A 20,963-nucleotide genomic window follows, 5' to 3' on the forward strand; every position below is an offset into this window, starting at 1 on the left:
AACATGAAATGCAGGTTTAAAACCTTGAATGTCTGCAACATAAGAAGGTGGATGTAGCAGACGCTGCTTGAGTCCTGCCAGATGCCCCCCACTCTTGACCTCGCCCCATCCCCAAAGTCATCATGGCTTTCCGGACAGTTGCCATACACACGTGTGGCTTCCTCTCTCAGGCGTCTGCATTGCTCCACCCGAGGGCAGGGTGCTGGGCAGTCAAGCCTGTAAGGGGCAACCTCCACCAAAGAGGCATGAGAGTAGGAAGATAAGTACGCCAGCGTCCCAACCCTACCGTTTCTTAGACGGTTGCCTGAAAGAGTGAGCCCAGTTGAAATCTTCTCACCACACTTTTATTGGCTTCCCTCCTTCCTTGTCTCACTTCCCCACGCCCTTACAAGGCTTCCTGGGGCCATCTTCAAAAAAAACCACTTGCAACTAAATCCTAGTGTCTAGGTCAGCTTCTAGGGAAACCCAACACAAGAGAGTGGGTTAGCCAGACATGGCTGTGTGAGTCCTAGGTTACACTGAGACCTCTGGGGAGGTGCTGGGCTGAACCCGCATTCTCAAAGGGACTTCTGTAATAGGGACAGACCCCAGCTTATCACTAACTGCTTTGCAGCAGATACATAGTAAGTGTAATATCCCTTGGGTGACACACGGGAAGACTTCCTTGTGTTAATAAGGCATATTGGGTCTCTGAGACCAATTCTACTCTATAAAGGGGTGAGGGTGCTCAAAAAAAGTGACCTGTGGCATGTCACTGACATGTCATCTGGTTTCTTCCTCCCATCTCATGCAACTCTCTTTCCCCTGTCAGTCAACCTGATCACTCTTTCTCCTATCCTCTAAAACACTTAATCACCCACGTACCCTTACCAGCACACATTCTCCGGTGCGTCAGCACGCACGTGGATCTCCGTGTGTGTGACTGGAGTGCCGTGTGCCATGCACTGGGCCAGGTGTCTTGACTATGATGCCTTATTTATTCCTCACAACAGTTAAATGAGATAATTTATTTAAACTGCTTCACGCAGAGCCTGACTCAAAAGAAATGCTTAATAAATTGTGGATATTCTTACTGATGGTAATATTAAAACAATCCTGCAACATCATTGCTATTTCATAGGCTGAAGAAAATCAGGCCCAGAGATGTTCAGGAAGCTGTCCAGGAGCAGGGCTAGCAAATAGAGGAGTTAAGACTAGAACTAGTCAGTTTAATCACTTCTTCAATTATCATATGAAATTTAAATACTGCTTGCCAGGGCTCAGTAGGAAAATTGATTAAAGTAATAATTAAACCCACACAGGTTTTTTTTTTTCAATCAGCCAATCTATATATATAAATTAAGTCCAAGTCTCCAGGAAAATAGAAAATAGCACTGCTCCCCCTCTAACACTCCAATTCCAATACTGGGGTCTGCTTGACCCTCACCCAGCAGATCAAATTCAACACAGGCTGGGGCACCGACCCTCTTTCTTATGAGAAGAAACGTAAACAATCATCAGTTTTTCCTCACTCTGATCCTGTGCCCCAGTTCTAATAACAGAGTTCCTACCTCAGTTGGGGAAACTGAGTTTCTGTCTTTCTATGGCTCTCCCTTGGTAACCTGCCTGGTATCTTAATTCTTTTCAAAATGGCCAACCACCTGGTTCTGACAGCCCTCCCTGGGCCCCAGTCCCTCTCCAGCACCCTTCTGTGGCTAGGCCTGTTCATCAGTACACTGCCCACTTCCATCATAGGGCTGCTTCCTGACTCCCTGCCCATCATGTGACCACTAGTTAGACCTCAGCCCTTCACGCTACTAACCTGGGGGCCATGCTGCTCCAATGTTCAGCCTCCTCCCATGTCCTGCCCAGCATGCCTGAACATGCCCTCGAGACAGCTCCTACCTCCACCATGAGTGGCATCTGGTTTCCAGGCTCTCCTCCTCTACCCAGCTAAGCACCAACAGAAACCATGAACACTATCTTGGCACAGTATGCGTTTCAGTGGGATAAGCCGGGTTTGGTTATCTCCATTCATAAAAGTTGGTGTCAAGTAAGTTAACGAACATGTCAATGAAACCACCCTGATGGAAGGCAGGGGACATTGGGCAAAGGACATACATTCGGAGGCACCCTGAGTCAGAACACTCCGTCCCTGGTGGGGAAAATCCAGTGCAGGCAGTGCGGTGAGGAAAGCATAGCCGTGTCCAGGACTTACATTCAAAACTCTTCTCTGCCAATTCCTAGTCTTATAGCTTTGGGTAGAATGATCCCAGGAAGCTCAATATCCTCATTTATGAAATGGGCACAATCTTTCTTATAAGATTATTAGCAGGATTCAGTATAAATAAAATAATATGTAGACAGAGCTTGGTATGGTTCCTAGCACGTAGTACATGCTCCATACATGACGGGAAAGATAGTTTCTGACTTAGTCATATTGACATACATGCATAGGTTAACTACATTTCTAAAAAGCAAATTACACTTTTCTATTATTTAAAGAGCAGGGAATCTCTACATTCATTTTGTGTTAATCTTCAATTAACGATGGTTCTTCAACACTTAAATTCCAAGTTTCTCTGTCTCCCAGTCTGGATGTCAAGTGGTTTGAATGATCTGCAAAACACTTCAGCCCTCTGGGGGAGCTTGTATTCAAAGGAACCCTTCTGACGAATCCTGCTGTAAATCAAAGAATCCTTTTGTGCTGCTACTAATCACCCCTTAATTTGTCTGCTTTGTACATCTGAATTACGATATACTAGGTCTTCTTAAAGCAGGCGTTCTCATATGAAGCATTTTATTTGTTTGTTGCATTATAAACATAGCTACGCTATGAAAATAGGAATGGTGTTAAGAAAGCCAATGGCTATGTATCACTGATATCTGAGGTAATAAACATGTGCCTTGCAAACATCTATACACACCCGCTGAAATCCAACTTACACTAGTTACAGACAATCTGACGAAATTTAAAATAACTAACAATCATCAAAACAGACATAAGAATTCTCTGTGATAAGTACATCAAGATTTTTTCTTAACTATCCTGTAACTTCAAGGGAAATCAGATTTTTTTTAGTAAGCATATTTAAATCATTTCTATATTAATGGCTCAAGAAAAGTTAACTGTCTCATAGCATATCTATTGTTTTGACCACAGGTTGGGTTTAGCATCAAAGAACAAACTGGTCCTTTAAAAAGTGCGTAGACCCTGAAACATAAATTCTTACAAAGCAAATATTTTGACAATTTTTATTTTAGGACTATAAGCAGTACTTGCCATTAAGTTTGGCAGTGCCTGGGTTTATTTTGTGAGCTTGAATTTAGTCCTGGAATTTACTGAGTGTTCCAAGTCCTTTTGAAAAATAAAAATGTAATTGTACCCAATCTCTGAATTTTTTAAGACATTAAATTGTATGTGCTGTCTAAAGAATTTATTACCAAGAGCAAAGGCAAAATGCTTCTAAGTCACATGTGTTTTTTCCTAACAGATAGTAAAGATAGGTTTGTTACTTTGACAGCACTTCGCTGGCATCTGAGTGTTAGACACAGCTTAACAAGATCATTCAGGCTGGCTGCAGAAGTTTCAATGAGAATGGACTAGCATTAGCATTCTGATAACTGAATCAGAGAGGCCAGCCTCAATAAAACAGACAGCCAGTCCTGCATCCACCCAAACAAAGAATTACATGGCAACAAAACTAACTACAGTGTGTGGATGCCTCATGCAGGATGTTAAATAAACTAATCGGTTCCTAACCAATGGCATGACCTGGGCAGACAAGTCGCAGGAGATCACAAACAACCACGATAGCTCTGGCAGCTTTCATGTTGCACGGACCCGTTAAATGTGCTCATAAAATGTTCCCTGATGACAGCAATGTTCTCTGTCTGAAAACAATGGGGTGAAATGAGAGTAAATGAGAGCATCAGACAGGCTGAGACAGAAAGAGAAAGACAGGGAGAGCCACATGATAGAGAGACATGCCTGTCCTTCAAATTTCATAAACAAAAATCCAACACTGACAAACATCTTTGGTGTAGAGACAAAGAAAGGGAACATAAAAGCACATTTTACTTTGGGGGAAGTACCAGGGAGAGATTGCTTTCCAAAACTGGACTAAAAATTGCCAGAGAATGTCACAGAAACAGATGAGAGGGTGGATAACATACAAGTGCCAACAGCAGCCAGGACTCTGATCTCACGGAATGGCTGAACGATATTGACAGTTGAAGCCTTGCCATTCCAAGACCGCGTACGTTTCCTGCTTTCTCTATGCTAGCACTGCCCTCTTGTGATAAAATGAGAACATTGCAGGCATTGCAACGGGCAGTGCTCCACTCAGCAACAAATTTTTCCTCTTGGAATTAACAAGAAAAAAGTACCAGAACCCCTGCTCTGTGGCAAGCTTTGCATTAAGTGCTTTATAGAGTTTAACTCATTTAAGGTAGGAATTATTATCCCCAATTTATAGGTAATCTAACTTGCCTAAGGTCACACAGCAATGAAGTAGAAGAGAGGATTTGAAAAGAGGTTTGATTTTAACCATTGTGTTGCATTAGGTAAACACACTTTAAATAAGCATCTGTTACAGAGATGTAGAAGCTTTAATGAATTAATACACCATCTTATTCTCTATTTTGTAGCATGGACTTCTAGTCACTAAGCAGCCATGAGAAATTCTTCTTTCTCATGACTGGAAAAATATACTTTTTGGGTGCAAAGATTAATTATTAAACCTCATATATTCCTAGGATTTAAATACTTACCACCATGCCAAAAAAAAAAAAAGTCATTCATTTATAAAATCTGCAGAGAAAAACAGGACCCTGTATCTCTCTTTCTTTCTGAAACACACACACAGAGTTGAGTATGGTTGCCTATTTATTGTTTTTAAGTCTACTACCTACTGTGTATCACTTCTCACCCTAAATCCATTCAAATATTAATGAGAAAAGAGTACACCTATAGCATTATTCATTCTAGTGGGAACGTAAAATCTCTAACTTTTAGGCCATTAAGTTAAACAGGTACCCAAGGCAAGCAGGTTCTTGAGCACAAGAGTCCAGCTAGGGGCGTCTGAAGGCGTCGTGTCCCAGTGAGGCTTAGGTAAGAGACTGAGCATGGGGACAGGTATCATTGGGAACTGGGAGGATTAGTCCTTGATAGGATTTGCACTGCCAACTGGAAATCTACATGAGCATATGGGCCAGCTGGGATAATGTGGGTTGGTGGCAGGGTCTGTGGGCAGGTCCCCTTGTTGAGCACTCTGAGCATCAAGGGGTAAGACAAAGAATGGCCAAGGCAGAAAAAGTGCCTGGAAAGTCGGAAGAGGTGCCTCTGACAACTACAATTATACACATGGGGTACAAGTGTTTTGGAAGTAGGTTTTGTTTATGGAGTAGTGGAAGCAATATAATTTATAGGAAGATATTTCTAAGGATAGAGGTCTCTAAAATTTCATCAAAATAACAGGAAAAGAATAGTCTATGTATTTCCCAGAATTCTCAGCACACACACAGTTTCAAGGATAGCTAAAGAAACGAAAGCAATGTAGCACCAGCTCCTCAGGGAAGGTCTCCGAGAGGTAGGGCCCATTATTCATCCAGAGACTTGTCTCTCCCCTCCAGTCCACACTTGAACCTCAGACTGGGGAGGACTCACCCGAAGGGAAAATAGGGAAGCAGGACAGTGTGGGCTTGGGGCTCTGCCTGGAAAGGCGTGTGTGAGAGGGAGAGAAGTTGGTTCCAACCAGCACTCAGTAGGATTTTATACCACTGTCTGATATGTCCTGAGTCAGGAGCAGACCCACAGGGTGAGACAGAGTCTGTCTGCTAGGTCATGCCTTCCCAGCCGGCAGACTTGTGGTTTCTAAACTGACCGGGTGGGCCAGCTCCAAGCAAAACTGGGAGGTGAGCCATCCTCGCTCCCCACAGTCCAATGGCTTTTTGTCTCCCAGGAAAGGGCCTGAAGTTTATATCACCACTCAGTGGAGTGTTTATATTTTAATACTTTTCCCAAATGTGGAATCAACAGTTTCCTTTGTCAGAATCTTAGGCACCAGTGATCCAAGGGGGCAAAGAAGGATCTGTACACCACCACCACTCAGGACATTAGAGGCTCTCAGGAGCAGGTGCCCTTTGAAGACCCCTTACAAACACCCAGGCAAACGGCCACACATGCTGGCTACAGTTAAGGATGGCAAGAGCAGGGCACTGGACTAGGTAAGGAAGTCATGGTGATTTCCAGCTCTGTGGGTCACCACTGTGTCATCTTGAGCAGACCACTCATTCACCCGGGACTTGAGTAAGATGCAACACAGTTGAGTCTGCCTACTAGGGTGGTTCAAACAAAACAATGTAAGGGAAATGCTTTCTAAATGATGAGAGTCACTACTACTATGCCCCTAGCATGTCACCAATGAGAAGTCAGCGTGACCCTAAACCTAAAGTCCAAAGAATTCAAGAAGAATCTGGCAAACCAATCATAAAAAGGCAAGAAGCTGTGTTTTCTTAACCTAGTGAGCAAAAAAAGTAAAGGGAATGATATAAAGGGAGAAAAAGTAGTATTATATTAAAACAGGCAGAAAGGTAATACAAATTTATGAGACAAAATATTTATGCTCTTTGTATTCTTCAAATTTATGTGTAATTATATCTTCCTATCACCATATAAAAGAAATAGGGTGATTTTGTTTAGAAAAAAATTCCATTAAATCAATAATGCCTGATAAATGTATGACATAAAAATGCTATATCAGAATCTGTGAAGGGTTTTCTTTTTTATGTGCTCCTTATTTCAACTACTGGCATCACCACCTACCTCTTCCTCTGAGTCAGGATCCCCACTTTCCATCCGCCCCCATACCTCCCATCAACACAAACTCCAATCCTGTCACCCCCACCTTGTACATAGGGCCTTAATCTCCCTCCCTTAACACCCATACGTATCTATCCCACCCTCTAACCTAGAAACCTTTTTGAAGAGATGGGCCATGTTCATTTAACTGATGATCTAAGAAGTGGCGTAAAGAGGGCCCCACACCCCAGGGGCAGCCCAGCGGAGCTTGTCTGAGGTGGAGCAAACACCTGCAAGACGGGCTTGGAGGTGAGAGGTGGGGAGCTCTGAGCTGGAATCAGGCAGGTGGTTGCGGGAGCTCCAGGGGAAAAGCTCCTCCCACATTCATTATTACTTCTGGTTGGCACCTGTACAACCATAATGGTCAAGAACTTGAGCCCCAGAATCGCAAAGAACTGGCTCTTAAACCTAATGGCTGTGTGATCTTTATTTAGCATCTACCTGTAAAATGACACTAATAATAGCACTAAACGGGGAAGGGCCCTGTAGTTGAGTAGCCAATGAAATAATGCATTAAGAGTTTTTCACACAGCTGCCTGTAGTGGGCGCTCATTACCATGATCTATGTCTGCTCCTATCCCACCATTCTGGCTCAGCTAACCCCCCACTGAGGATGTTAGAAGGTATCTCTGACACTCAGAGATAAGCTTGGGAATTTATCACTACCATCTCTGACTTCTGACTCTCAGATGAGAAGAAAGGCACACAGAACAGGGACAGACTTGAATGAAAATGGAGGGGCAGGCTAGCAACAGCCCTACTCACTTCTAAAGATCTCACTCTTCTGTGCTGTTACCTCTTTTCTCTTTCCTTAATTTGCTCTTAGTTTCATTTAACTTTTCTTCGTTTTCTTTTCCTGCTCTGCTTACCATTTTTCCTGTGTGAGCAGCAGGAAGAACAAGAAATTTGGAATATGTCAGACCTGAATTCAAATGCGCATTTGGCCACGTACATTTGTGTGGCCCAGGGAAAGTTACACCTGATGTCGCCGAGCCTTGTTTTCACGGCCCGTTGTAAAATAGGGCATGAATGCCTAAAGATGATGCTCACAGAATCCCCAGCAAGCAAGCTACAACGAAGGCACTTAGCAAAGCTGCTGCCGGTCTCTAGGGTAGCAATTGTAGGCCTTCCCTTGCTTCTCCTCCATGGCCCAAGCTCATTTCACTCCCCATTGGGGTGGCTGATGGTTAATTTTATGCGTCAACTTGGCTTAACTAGGGTAACCAGTTGTTTAGTCAAACATTAGCCTACATTTGGTTGTAATCTAAAGATACTGTTTAACATTTACAGTCAGTAGACTTTAAACAAAGTAGATTATCCTCCATAATGTGAGTCTGTTTCATCCAATCAATCGAGGGACTTATTTAAGAGCAAACATGTTTCCCTTGAGGTTTCCCAAAGAAGGTGGAATTCTGCTTCCAGACTGCAACACGGGAATTCTGCCTGGGTTTCCAGCTTCCAGACTCAAGGCTGCAGCATCAAGTTTCGCCTGATCTTCACCCTGCTGGCTCACCATACAGATTTCAAACCTACCAGTCCCCACAATCACATAAGTCAATTCCTTAAAATAAATATCTGTCTGCCTATCTCCTATTTGTCCTATTTCTCTGGAGAACTCTGACCTAGAGACAGTACTATTCTGATGGGCTAACTCATCACTCTGATTTGGCCACATCACTAGTCGGCAGAGACCAGAGCCCATTACAAGGCCAGCACAGGTAGAAATGGCTTTTTTTGTTTCTCACTGTCAAACAACTTGCCATGGGAGGAATTCAGCCATCTTGCTCATTCTCTTTAGCTTCTTCCTCCCATGGAGTGGCAACCATGTCGTGTGGGTGACTGTCTGAGCTGGCTGGAAGGCTGGGCCCTCTGTGTTTCTCAGACTCCTCTCTGGAGGGTTGGAGGATGTAGAAGTCAATGAGCTTTCTCTTCCATATAGCTTGATGATATAAATCAGTCCAGAAAACTCTGGTTGGACAATGTCGGGTGACACACAAAGAGGAGACAGTAAGCCAGCTTTGGTATAAAGCTAAAATTCCTAACAACTTAAGATAAGACCAAGCCCAGCTTAGGAAAGTCCTCAGCATGTGTTTGAGGTCAAAACCACAGCAGAAGTTAGAGGTTTGTTAAGATTTTAAAAACCCCACAGCTAATAACAAAGTGTTACGCAGCTATTCTTTGCTAGGACCCCGTGGTTAGAGAGAATTGGTCCAGGGCAATATTCCAGGAGCCTCTGGCCAAATCCTATTTTAAACCATCACAATCTCATGCCAGCTTTGAACATTTGATGTCTCAGCAGATGTTATTTCTCATCCTTTAGGTACATCTGTTCTTTCTTCTTCTTCTCTTTCCTCCCTGTGTTTTCCTTCCCTTCTCACCTTTCTCCCCCTTAATTCTTAACTTTCTCGCCTTTGCTCTCTATCCTCACCTTCCTTCTTCAGTTCCTCCCCTCTCTCCATCATCACCCATTTAGGACCACCTGGAGGAGTGAGGAGACCCATCCTCTACTAGGCCCTGTCCCCTCCACACCTCCACACAGGTGAGACCTGGTTACAGCGAGGATCAGGAACAGCTCTGAGCAAGGAGCCCGAGGGTCCCCACCAGAACAGCAGGCTGCCGGTGGAAGGTGTGCAGAGGTAAGAGACATGGGGAAATCTGAAAAGATGATGACTAACAGAGAGAGGGGAAGGTGCTGGAGTCATCACACTTCTTTTGAGTCAAAAGCACAGAGCAGTGCCTAAGAGCCTATGTTCAGGCAACTGACTTCTTCGGCTTGAATCTTGGTTCCCCTAATTTCTAGGCTGTTACCTGGGGCAAGTTATTTAACCAGTCAGGGCCTCACTTCCTTATCTGTAAAACAAGAACAGTAATATGACCTACCCTGTAGGGTTGTCGTGAGGAATAAAGGAGTAAATAAATACCTGTTAGGTGCTTAGAACACCACCTTGCACATGGCACTATCCAAGAAATGCTAGCTTGTTCTCAGTTCCACTGAGAAACTGAGGCAGCTTACAAGAATAAAAACCTCACCTCTCACCTTGGCCCTCTGAACTCCAGGAGAAAACCGGCTCTGTGAGAGAGGGGAAGAGGGATAGTCCCAACAAGATTGAAAGGCACAGGTCCTAGGCAGTTTTTAATGGAACTTTCTATGCAATGATCCACAGAAAAAGTATCCATGGGTTAAGCAGCACTTAGGCACGGGCCTGAGACTAACCATCCACAACAACGGGAATAACACTGGCAACTATATTCCAAACTCCAAACGCCCACTTTAGCAACAATCTTTAGGATACTTTTCCATTTTTAGATGGATGGCTTCCCATAACTCCAATATGCACACATGTTCCTACAAAATTTAAATCTCAAATTTAGGGCACCATAAATGTTTCTCACATTGGAAGTGTGTTACATATGGAAAAGGCTCAGAAGCACTGTCTTAAACATGGTATTTGGCTGTAGGCTTTGTCTCTTTAACTGATTTATAAATTTTTCTTGATAATTCTTTCTGATGTTACAATTAGCCAATTCCCTTCCTGCAGTTTTTATATTAATCCTGAATATGCAGATAGAAAACCTGGGCCATTTTCATACTGAGGCTTGAGGGTGGCGTTTAGGGGCTGTCTTTTTGAGATTCGAGGTTCTTGGGGCCAAACAGGGAAGTTCTGTACATTTGGGGCCCATGGAATAAGGATGAACAAGGGTCACTGCAGATGTGAAAGGAGAGTCTGGGTCCAATTTTAAATATTCACAAATACCGTTGGCGGGGGAAAGGAGACAAAATGAGTTTTATCTACCAGGATGCTAAGCTCCTCCGAGGTCACTAATGAAGATCAAGCAAGCAAGTTCCATACTTTAGAAGGAAAATATATTACTGGCCCTTCCATATTTGAGAAGATGAGGCAGAGAAACCGTGAGAGAGAGAGAGACTTATAGGGAGGCTGCATCAACCACACTTTGCCCGCATCACTGCAGTGCCTACAAGGCTGACCACTTCTACAACAAAGAAAAGTCAGGGTACCAGATGGAGAAGGATCTGAGGAGAAACCTAAAAAAACTTGATTTTCTATCCCCTTTGTTCACATTTCAATTTACATGACAGCAATTTATCAAATTGCAGTTGAATTGTTTGCGTTTCCCAAGAGATAGCAAGCTCCTGGGAGGGGGCACTGTGTTCCCACACTTCATGTTCCAACACCTGTCACCATACTCAAACCACGGAAGACATGCCGGGCGTATGTTTGTTGACTAACTTAATACAAGAATTCAATGAACACTTGTCAAACTCCTTCCTATGGAAAGAGGAAAGGAGTCTGAAAATGTAATTTTGATGGCATAAAAGATATAGACCTAATGTGGCTTTAAAAATAATAGTTATAAATCCTACTTAAAAAAAGAATACGATATCTTACCTGGTGACTGCTGGTCTCAGACACTTTGACATCCAAAGACCCTGCCAGAACAGCATACCAGTTTGTTCCGATATCACCCTGGCGAAATACTGAAAAAGAAACAGTAAGGTAAATATATCAAATATAAGTTGGTTTTACCATATGACCACGGGTCATTATAAGCATGACTTGGATCTAGCAAAGCTTTCCACCTCGCCTCTATCTGTTTCCATAAAAGCATGATGTATTTCTCTTTTCCCCATCTGTCAACAAAGCTATATCCTATTTACTCTATGAAGCGGAACTCTATTTAAAGGGAACTCTTATATACAGAGTAGTAATAAGGGATGATAACCCTAAATGCTATAAGATCTTTTGAATTTAAGAATTCACTGATGTTTTATGTAATTTATTTTAAATACATTTCATAGTATTGTGATTCTTAGAAAATAATTACTCTAGATGGGGTACATATTAACAAGGTTATTTGATTCAACAAAATTCTAGCCTACCACCCCAATTTCCTAAATCTACTTATATTAAAAGCAATGTATTCTTAGAATAGAATGTTCCCTTTTAAGGAACATAGATGAGTAAGAAAAATAAAATCTGCTATAAAAATTTTAACTAGTATTATCACTTTCCATTTTCTTATTTGTTTTATAAATTCATTGCTTTTAGGCATTAAGAGTTAACTAGTCTTTGGAAATGACTGTCATCAGAAATTTCTGAACCTGATTTTGCTTTTACTTTTGTAACCTCAGAGAGAAAATATTTAGATATTTAGATAGAACCCTAGTTCTCATATCATGATAAGACCAGTACTTTGGAAAATCATTCTGAAACACTGGCTCAAAAATCTCATACAAATCCAACTATCCTTTTAAATACCCTGGCTAAATAACTAGATTGAATGATCTAATATTTTAAAATTCTTTTCACAATTAGAGTCAGAGGTCAAGTGACTCAGTATAAAATCACATGACAACTCAGTGGGACAGTTGAATTCTGGCAGGGCTAGTGCTCCCTGCATAAGAGCGAGCTTCTAGGAGCCACAATAATGACGACAAGCTGCTCTAAACTCCCCAAGACATGCTGTGGAAAGACAAGCACGACAATGGCATCCTACACAGGTGCAGTAATAAGCTGAAGAGGAGAGACTGATGAGTTTATAGCTGGCCTCTCCAGTAACTCTGCTATTCCCAGCTTTTGTAAGTGACTTAGTTTAGAGCTAGGGTTTTGCCTTTCATGAACTTCTTGGCCCCAAAAGACATCATCACCTGCCAATCAATTTTACATTACAAAATGAATCATAGAAGATTCATTTTGAAAATGGCCTTAAGAAACAGAAAATAGAGTCTCATCCCCAAAAGAACAATGTTTCTGGTATCAGTAAGAAAGAAAATATATTGATTTGAAAACAATATGTATGGATGACTTTTTAAATGTAAGTATGACTATATTTGCGTGTACACGTGTAGGAAGACATTTCAAAGGACACGAAGTGTTGATAGCAATTTCTGCATTTGGGGATTCTACACGATTTTTATTTTGCTTGTCTTCCAAATTTTCTACACTTATGTTTGACAGACCCTGTTGGTCTCCCACTCAGAATCATACACCCGCCTCCTCTTATCTAAGTTAACACAGATTTTATACAAGTTTCCACCCTCCTCCACAGGACTAAAGCTCAGAGCATAGACTTTCTTCCCTAGCTCCAGTGCTGTAATCATGATCGCTCCAAACCAATCATGGTGATCCCATTATCTTTGACAGTGACTGGTTTAGATGCCAGTATATGATGCAATTCTGGCCAATGAAACAGGAGCTCTACTGGAGGACTGCTGAAAATAGACACAAGAAGAAATAGTCCTTCGACAGGATATCTTTGTGTTGTCATGTGATGGGGCTCAGGGCAGGTTACTCCAAAATATGCCAAAGTGGCATATTGATTATGTTGAATCAAAGTTACTTGAGAAACAGCAGGTGCAAAGATACTCTGACCCGCCTCTCTGTCCTCTGGAAAGCAGGAAGTAAGTCTCCCATGTGAAAGGAACCCTTCCTGCACCATGAGATAGACATCATTATCACCAGACATAGAGAATTCAGGGCCGAGAAGGCTATATAAACAAACTCTGCTTAGTTTCTTCACTAATTAGTACCCAAGTCTAAGTTTCTTTGTCTTGTTGGTTTTCCACAAACATATTGTTTCTTTATCTAAAAAGTATATAAACAGCCTGCCTTGGTCATTTCTTAGGTCCCATATCTGAGACCACTGTAATGTATGAAATTTAATTTTTTTTCTCCCGTTAATCTGTCTTATGTCAATTTATTAGCCCAGCTAAAAAGAACCACAGGGGGTGCGGGGGGAGTTTTCCCCTCCCAACACATGTAATGCCTCTAATTGCTATAGCAGTCTTAGAATCACTTGGGTCAAATCTGAGAACAAAAGCCAACACTTGAGGATGCAGAGCAAAACATATACAAAAACAAAATGGGAGAGACATGTGACCTTAGTAATGTCTTTAAGTCACTTAATTAACTAACTCTGAAGCCATCCTATCTCAAGACTTCCTGAATATGAGCACATATTGCATGGTGCACTGGGTGTTATATGCAAATAATGAATCATGGAACATTGCATCAAAAACTGGGGATGTACTGTATGGTGACTAATATAACAAAATAAAAATTACAAAAAAATTAAAAAATTAAAAAAAATTTTTTTAATTAAAAAAAGATTTTAATAATAAAAAAAAGACTTCTTGAATATGAGTAACTAATTTTTCCCTCCTTGTAGGAGTAATTGATATTCAAGCCAGTTGGATGGGAGCTATCTGTTACTGCATCATAAAAGTATCCCAACAGATGGAAAAGCATTATTTTTTAATGAGAAAATACATTTTTTTAATGCAGCTGTCACCCTCTTGTTTTCTTTCCCTGCCCCTTAGTCACACCTGAAATAGAGGTCACTCAGGTTGATTCAAAACATTACTATTAACATTCATTAAGAGTCCTTTTATCTTTAATATCCTACTGACTTACATATTTCTTGGGGTAAAGAAAATAACTATTTGAGTTTCTAAGGATTTAGCTGAGTATACAAGTCAGTACATCTTTCCAGTTCCACCTTCCAGGCTACACTGGAAGAACATTTCCATGCTGTGAACAAAGTCAAGGAAATGTCTACACAGAACTGAATAAACAAAGTAAAGGGAAATGTCAATCTAATACCTTTGGGTGAAGCTCAAATATTTGGCACATAAATACTCCATGTACTATCTGTCCCCATGGGATAACTACAAATGATCACAAACCATACATGAAAATACACCACTGAAGTTGCATTTCTTACATGTTATTCCTTTTTCCAGGTTCTCATAATAACCACATAAACAAATCTGATGAAGGAGATTTGGGTGAAATTTCTCAAAAGCTTTAACTTCTTTCAGCCTTGTGAAGATTATATCCACATCTTCACTGGATCGTTCCAATGGTCTATAAAAGGGAGAAAAGGCACAAAAAGCTGTATCAATAAGGATTTACTTCAGTCAACATGCATTATGTTAATTATATTCAAATTTATGCAACCATCCCAACTGTAAATGCAAACATTTATATACCTATCCCCATCACAAGTATTTCCAGGCTTTTGTCAACCATTCATCTTAAGTCACAACTATTGCAGATGGTGTGATACTCTGATTTATAGTAAGGAATGCGTATTTGATCTTTATCCACTGTTCATGACACACAGCTCCTAAAATTCTTGTGATTTCCTATATAAAAGCCATAGGGGCATCTTTTGTTACAATAGTTGATCTTTTGTCCTTAGTTCCTGAAGTGTTTCAGAGACATAAAGGTAAAATGCGTGTCTTGCTATTCATACCAAGACCCTCTCTTTACAACTGCATTTATGTTACTAAGGTAACTTGTGGAAAACCCCTAGGTAACCTAAGGATGGAGGCTGGTTGCCAAGGGAACCAACCATGTGATTAGAGGGTTGGAAATTTCAGCCCCACTTCCTAACCTCTCGGGAGAAGTCTGGAGATTGAGTCAATCACTGAAGTCCCATGATTTAATCAACCATGCCTACATAATGAAGCCTCCATAAAAATTCCTGAACTGTGGGATTCAGAGAACTTCCAGGTTGGTGAACATGTGAAGATTTGGGGAGCATGGCATGCTCAGAAAGAGCATGGAAGCTCTGTGCTCCATCCCATACCTTCCCCTATGCATCTCTTCTGTCTGGCTGTTCCTAAATTATATCCTTTTATATAAAAAAAAAAACAACACAAAACAGCCATCTAGTAAGTAAACTGTTTTCCTGGGTTCTGTGAGCCACTCTAGCAAATTAATCAAACCTGAGAAGGAGGTGGTAGGAACCTCTTCGGTTTATAGCCCACTGGTGACAGCCTGAACTTGTGTTTGGCATCTGAGGTGTGTACAATGGGGCAGTCTTCTGGGACTGAGCCCATAACCTGTGGGATCTGATGCTATCTCTAGGTAGACAGTGTCAGAATTGAATTGAATTGAATTGAATTGAATTGAATTGAATTGAATTGAACTGTAGGAGACCCAGACGGTGTCTCAGAATTGTTTGGTGTGGAAAACCCACAGGTCAGTGTCAGGGTGTTGGGTTACCACAGTAGTGGAGAGAGTGAAGAAAACATAGGAGGAGTGTTTCCTTTGCAGATGGCTAAAGCAGGAATCAGCCTCCAAGTCATGAGTTCAAGCAGAGTTCAAGCTTTTGGGTATTGCTTAATCCTTTAGAAGCACCAGGGTGTGATAAGATACATGAAAATTTAGGTTTTACTTAAAATTGAAGTCACAAACACAAATGCTTGAAGTGGCCAATCAGATAAATCAAGTGGGTAAAAAGAGTCAAATATAAGGGGGCAAAAATCTTTCCTACATGAAAACAATGGTGAAAGTACAAAGACGAATAAGAACTGATACTGAGCCTCAATGTGGGCAATGATAGAGGGAATGGTGGGGAGCAGAGTCAACTGCAAAGATGGGACTGTCTAAAAGGAGCAGGCCTTCTTTGGCTGTTTTCCTTATTACTGGTTTTCTGTGGAAACATGGGCCCACATGTTGTCATATCTTCCAATCGTTCAAGGAAAGATATCTAGATCTTTGTTCACATTTCTTAAACATTGTGTGGTTCACACAAATAACATCTGTGGACTAGATTCAACTTGCTGCCCACCATTTTGTATTCTCTGGATTAAGATGAACCGAAGAACCAAACAAATATGGGATACTTTTGCAGATTATATAAACTGTTTCCTTCCCTCCCTTTGCTCAGTTTTCCAAGTCTATTCCTTCAATATGCTTTGCAGGATCATATGGTGTTCCTTGATAGATATTTCACATTACACAGAAACTATCCAGCCTCACATATGCTCCGGAGACTTCTGGGATCAGAAGAAATGAGCTGGTGACTGAGACAGTAATTCTCACTAAATACCCATGTGCTTCCCTGAATTTACCATCTTCCCTTGCAGTTATGTTGGAGCCATGCTGTGGCTAGTGGACCGTGAACAAAACTAGCATGTGTCACTTCTGAGATGAGACTGTTAAGAGCCATGGGATGTCTTCTTTCTTTTCCTCAGCCATAACTCTGTAGTGTTATGGGTTGAATTGTGTCCTCCTCATAAAATATGTTGAAAGTCCTAACATCTGATACCCATGGGTAAGCCATAATCTAAAGACTGGTGTTCTTATAAAAAGAAGGAAATTAACACAGAGAGACATGGGGAAGATGCCTATGTGAAGGTAGAGGCAGAGATTGAAGTGATGCATCTGTAAGCCAAGGGACCCCAAGAACTGATGGCAACTACCAGAAGTGAGAAGGAAGCAAGGAAGGGTCCTCCTCTAGAGCCTTCAAAACATGGCCCTGATGACACCTTGATTTTGGACTTCCGGTTTCCAAAACTGTGAGAGAATATATTTCTATTTTTTAAACCCACCTAGTTTATGGTATGTTGTTTGAGAGTCCTAGGAAATTAATACAGAAGATATGTGTTTCAGATGCTTTAGCCACAAGATGGAGACTGTGCAAGTAACAAATAAAACTCCATTGTGCGAAGCTACTAAGATTTGGGGTGTGTGTGTGTGTGTGTGTGTGTGTGTAGGGTTGGAGGATTTTTACCACAGCATCACTTAGCATCACCTAGACTAACACAGAGGTCAGGACTGGATGTGCCAGAGCTCCAAGGAACTCAGGACATTGTAGGAGAAAGTACAGATCCCACCATGAGAGATGACCATTTCTGGAGGACATGAGCAGATGACCTGTCACTACGGGGAAGACCTAAACTCATGAAAGCTTACTTAAGAGGCTTTTCACCTACCCTCAATGACACTTTCAGGCCCCAGAAAACTAGATTCAAAGAGTATGCCCACAAACTAGCTTCCCAGTAACCTCCAGAAAGGACTTGGACCCTGCTTCCCAGGGAGGAGGAGGGGAAATCCTCATGCATTAGTGTCCAGTTTATAAGATAACCAAGTTCTCAAAAGAGCTGGGAGGTTTGCAGGCTTCACCAGGGAAGGTATAGCACATCAGGACCAGTGCCTCCTTCCGCCTATTGGCCCTTTGTGAGGGCTTTTATCAACTCCCTACCAGAAGGTATGTTCCTAAAGGGAAGGGGCTTTGAAACAGCAGCTAGAACTTCAGCAGTTAATCAAGGGGAACAAAAGACCTTCAGCAAGTGTCCTTGTGTGCCCAGTGAGAACGCATTTCACAGGCAGTGAGGGCAACAGCAACCGGCAGAGGCGACCCCTGGTGAGGAGTCATGCCAGCAGGGCACACTTCATGGGAAGCAATGTTGGCACCAGCAGGGAGTCACACCCAGCCACAGCAAGCAGCCGTGTGAACTCCACAGGCTGCTGCCACAGCAGCGCTGGCACTAGTCTGCAGGCCCAAAGCAATGACAGCATTCAAACGACCATGGGAGGAATCAAGAACCAGAAATTGACTGGGCATTGATATGATGGATTCTACTTAGTTACAGAGGAAAAAAGGTAAGTGGAGATTAGAATCCATATTCCGTGAAGAAAAGCAGCATCCCATTTTGTGCATTCTCCCTAGAGTGTGTCCCATCTCAGGAAGGCAGACCAGGACAGCTTAAACATTTTTGGGCCAACATCCTCCAGAAGAAATAGAAAGCAGCAGAAGAAAAGCTTATGTACTTCCATGCAGTCCAAAACAAGCACAAAGAACTTTAAGATTCGTAACCAGATTGTGTAAGGCCAAGTGACCAAAGACACTTGAAAAGACAAAGTTAATTTGAGATAACCAGGACAACTCTGAAACCTTTCTTCCTGATATTTTCTTTAGGCATCCCCAAATCAGGTCCTAAAATGTTGCCCACTGTTAACGCATTTAAGCCTCAGAAACAATGAAAAGCAATGTTTTATCTGTCATTGCTTTTACTGGGTACTTCCTTGAGTACGGAAAACTGCATTCAGCTATGAACTAACATCTTTACTATCCCACTTCTGTTATCTACCACTGGTGGAAATCCTTCTGTTGACCCTCTTCTCTTGTGAATCCATAATTTCCTAATGCCACATGGATTCTCATTTCTGTAGAGGTCATCCTGGCACTTCTTTTATAGATCCCACAGTCCTCAGTAGAAGGCCATGCCTGCAACAAGTCCTTGGTGTGTGATGATGTTCTAGGGCGACCTCAAACTAACTCTTCTTCCCTCCTACATTTGCTACTGCACCTGCACTCCTATTTGCATGCATGGAGCAGCCTCACCCTCACCCTCACCACATCCAGGTAATTCTACCTACTCAATGCCTTTCAAATCCATCCCCTCCTCTCAGCCTCTCCTGCCACTGCCTCAGTTGCGTGTGAATGAAGGGCACATGAAGCTTGTGTTGGGACATGAAGCTGAACAGCATGGCAGAGACGGAGAGCTTGGTTCCATCTAGGAGCCAGCACAAGTATTTTAAGAAGGGTTGGATGTGCATTGAAAAGATCACCTTGGGGGCGCCTGGGTGGCACAGTGGTTAAGCGTCTGCCTTCGGCTCAGGGCGTGATCCCGGCGTTCTGGGATCGAGCCCCACATCAGGCTCCTCCACTATGAGCCTGCTTCTTTCTCTCCCACTCCCCCTGCTTGTGTTCCCTCTCTCGCTGGCTGTCTATCTCTGTCAAATAGATAAATAAAATCTTTAAAAAAAAAAAAAAAAGAAAAGAAAAGATCACCTTGGCAAGTCCAGGCAGATGTGAGGGAGTCAAGACCGCAGGTAAGAGACCAGTTAGGAAGCTCTTGCAGTTTCAAAATGATGATATGGGCTTCTCTAATTATAACACCCTCTAGGATCCTTTCCATTCCCTTAATAACTGTGTACAGCTGGTCCCCCAAGTAGAAATAAGTAACAGCTCCAAGTTCAAAGAAGTTCTTTTCCTTACCCAGGGCCCATTTTTTAAAATCTTTAAAAATAAAAAAAAAATACCTCACTTTTAAAATATGCTCAAATAACAGAATAATTTACAAAAGAAGACACTGTGGTAGGCAGGAACATAGGGTGACCCTCAATGACCCACATCCTTGTACAATCCCCCTGAGGGTGGGCAGGTGCTGTAATTTGCTTTTGGTCAACAGAGCATGGCAAAAGTGTAAAGCTATCACTCCCACAATTATGTTATGATATATGGCAAAGGTAAAGAGATTCTGCAGATATAATGAAGGTCTCTAATCAGTTGACTTCAACTTAATCAAAAGGGAGATTTTCCCCAAGTGGGCCTGACATAATCAAGTGGATCATTTGAAAGAGGGTAGAAGAAGTGGGAGCTTCTTTTGCTGGCGGCCTTGAGGAAGGAAGCTGCCATGTTGGAGGAGGGCAGCAAGGTGAGGAATATGGGAGGCCCCTGGCTGGCAGCCAGCAAGAAAACAGGGACCTCCATACTACAGCTGAGAGGAACTGAATTCTACCAACAATATGTGCACGTAAAAGATGTCCCCAAGCCCCAGAAAAGAACACCATCCAGTTAGCAGCTTGATTTCAGCCTTTAAGACCCTGAGCAGAGGATTCAAACAAGCATATCCTGGATCCTGCCCCATGGAAATGGCCAGATAATAAACGTATGCTGTTCTGAGCCACTAAGTTTGTGGTAATGTGTTCCACTGCAACAAAGAAAATACAGATATGAAGTTATTTTCTCACATTGACTCATTTCCTTAAGACCAACTTAGGGTTCACTTCCTTCATGGAGCTTTTCCTTACAACCTTGCTTCTCTTCTCTGAAATCCAATTGATAACATTGCTTTTTGGCCTCTTATTTCATGATGTTAAAAGTTCACACTTAATGCATGTCAATTTTGTCTTCTTGGAGATACTGTCATTCATTTATTCATTCATTTGGTATATACTATTTATTTGTGTCTCATCTCTTATAAACCACTGATTCACTGTTTTCCTGCTTCGTTTTGGTATTTTTCTTCTGTGATTCTTTGGTTCTTCCAGAATGAATTTCAGTCTGTCCCTGAAAACTTTCTAAATCTGATAGCAAGGTGAGACAGACGTTAACCCATCTAAATTAGCAAAAGGCACAAATTAAAAATATTTCTGATAAAATGTAATTATTTTAAGTACTGTATAAATTGTAATGGTAAATAATGTCTATTTAGCAGTATCAAAAAATATCATTTTCCTAGGATGCATTTATGATCTTGAGAGAGAGGTTTTAACATGTAACTTTTGATCACTTCTAGCTT

At 41.8% G+C, this 20,963-nt stretch overlaps 1 protein-coding gene across 1 annotated transcript in view; it reads right to left on the reverse strand.

The window, feature by feature from the left end:
- RAPGEF4 (Rap guanine nucleotide exchange factor 4) overlaps nt 1–20,963 on the reverse strand; it is a 275,140-nt gene that overhangs the window by 216,590 nt on the left and 37,587 nt on the right. Inside the window, exons 2-3 of the mRNA XM_040643867.1 lie at nt 14,585–14,727; nt 11,251–11,339 (exon numbers count right to left, since the gene is read on the reverse strand). Of these exons, the coding sequence (XP_040499801.1) occupies nt 11,251–11,339; nt 14,585–14,727 (232 nt within the window). The remainder of the gene's footprint in view (nt 1–11,250; nt 11,340–14,584; nt 14,728–20,963) is intronic.

Source organism: Ursus maritimus, unplaced genomic scaffold (assembly GCF_017311325.1).
Source record: "Ursus maritimus isolate PB19 unplaced genomic scaffold, ASM1731132v1 scaffold_1, whole genome shotgun sequence".
NCBI classification, from domain to species: Eukaryota; Metazoa; Chordata; class Mammalia; order Carnivora; family Ursidae; genus Ursus; species Ursus maritimus.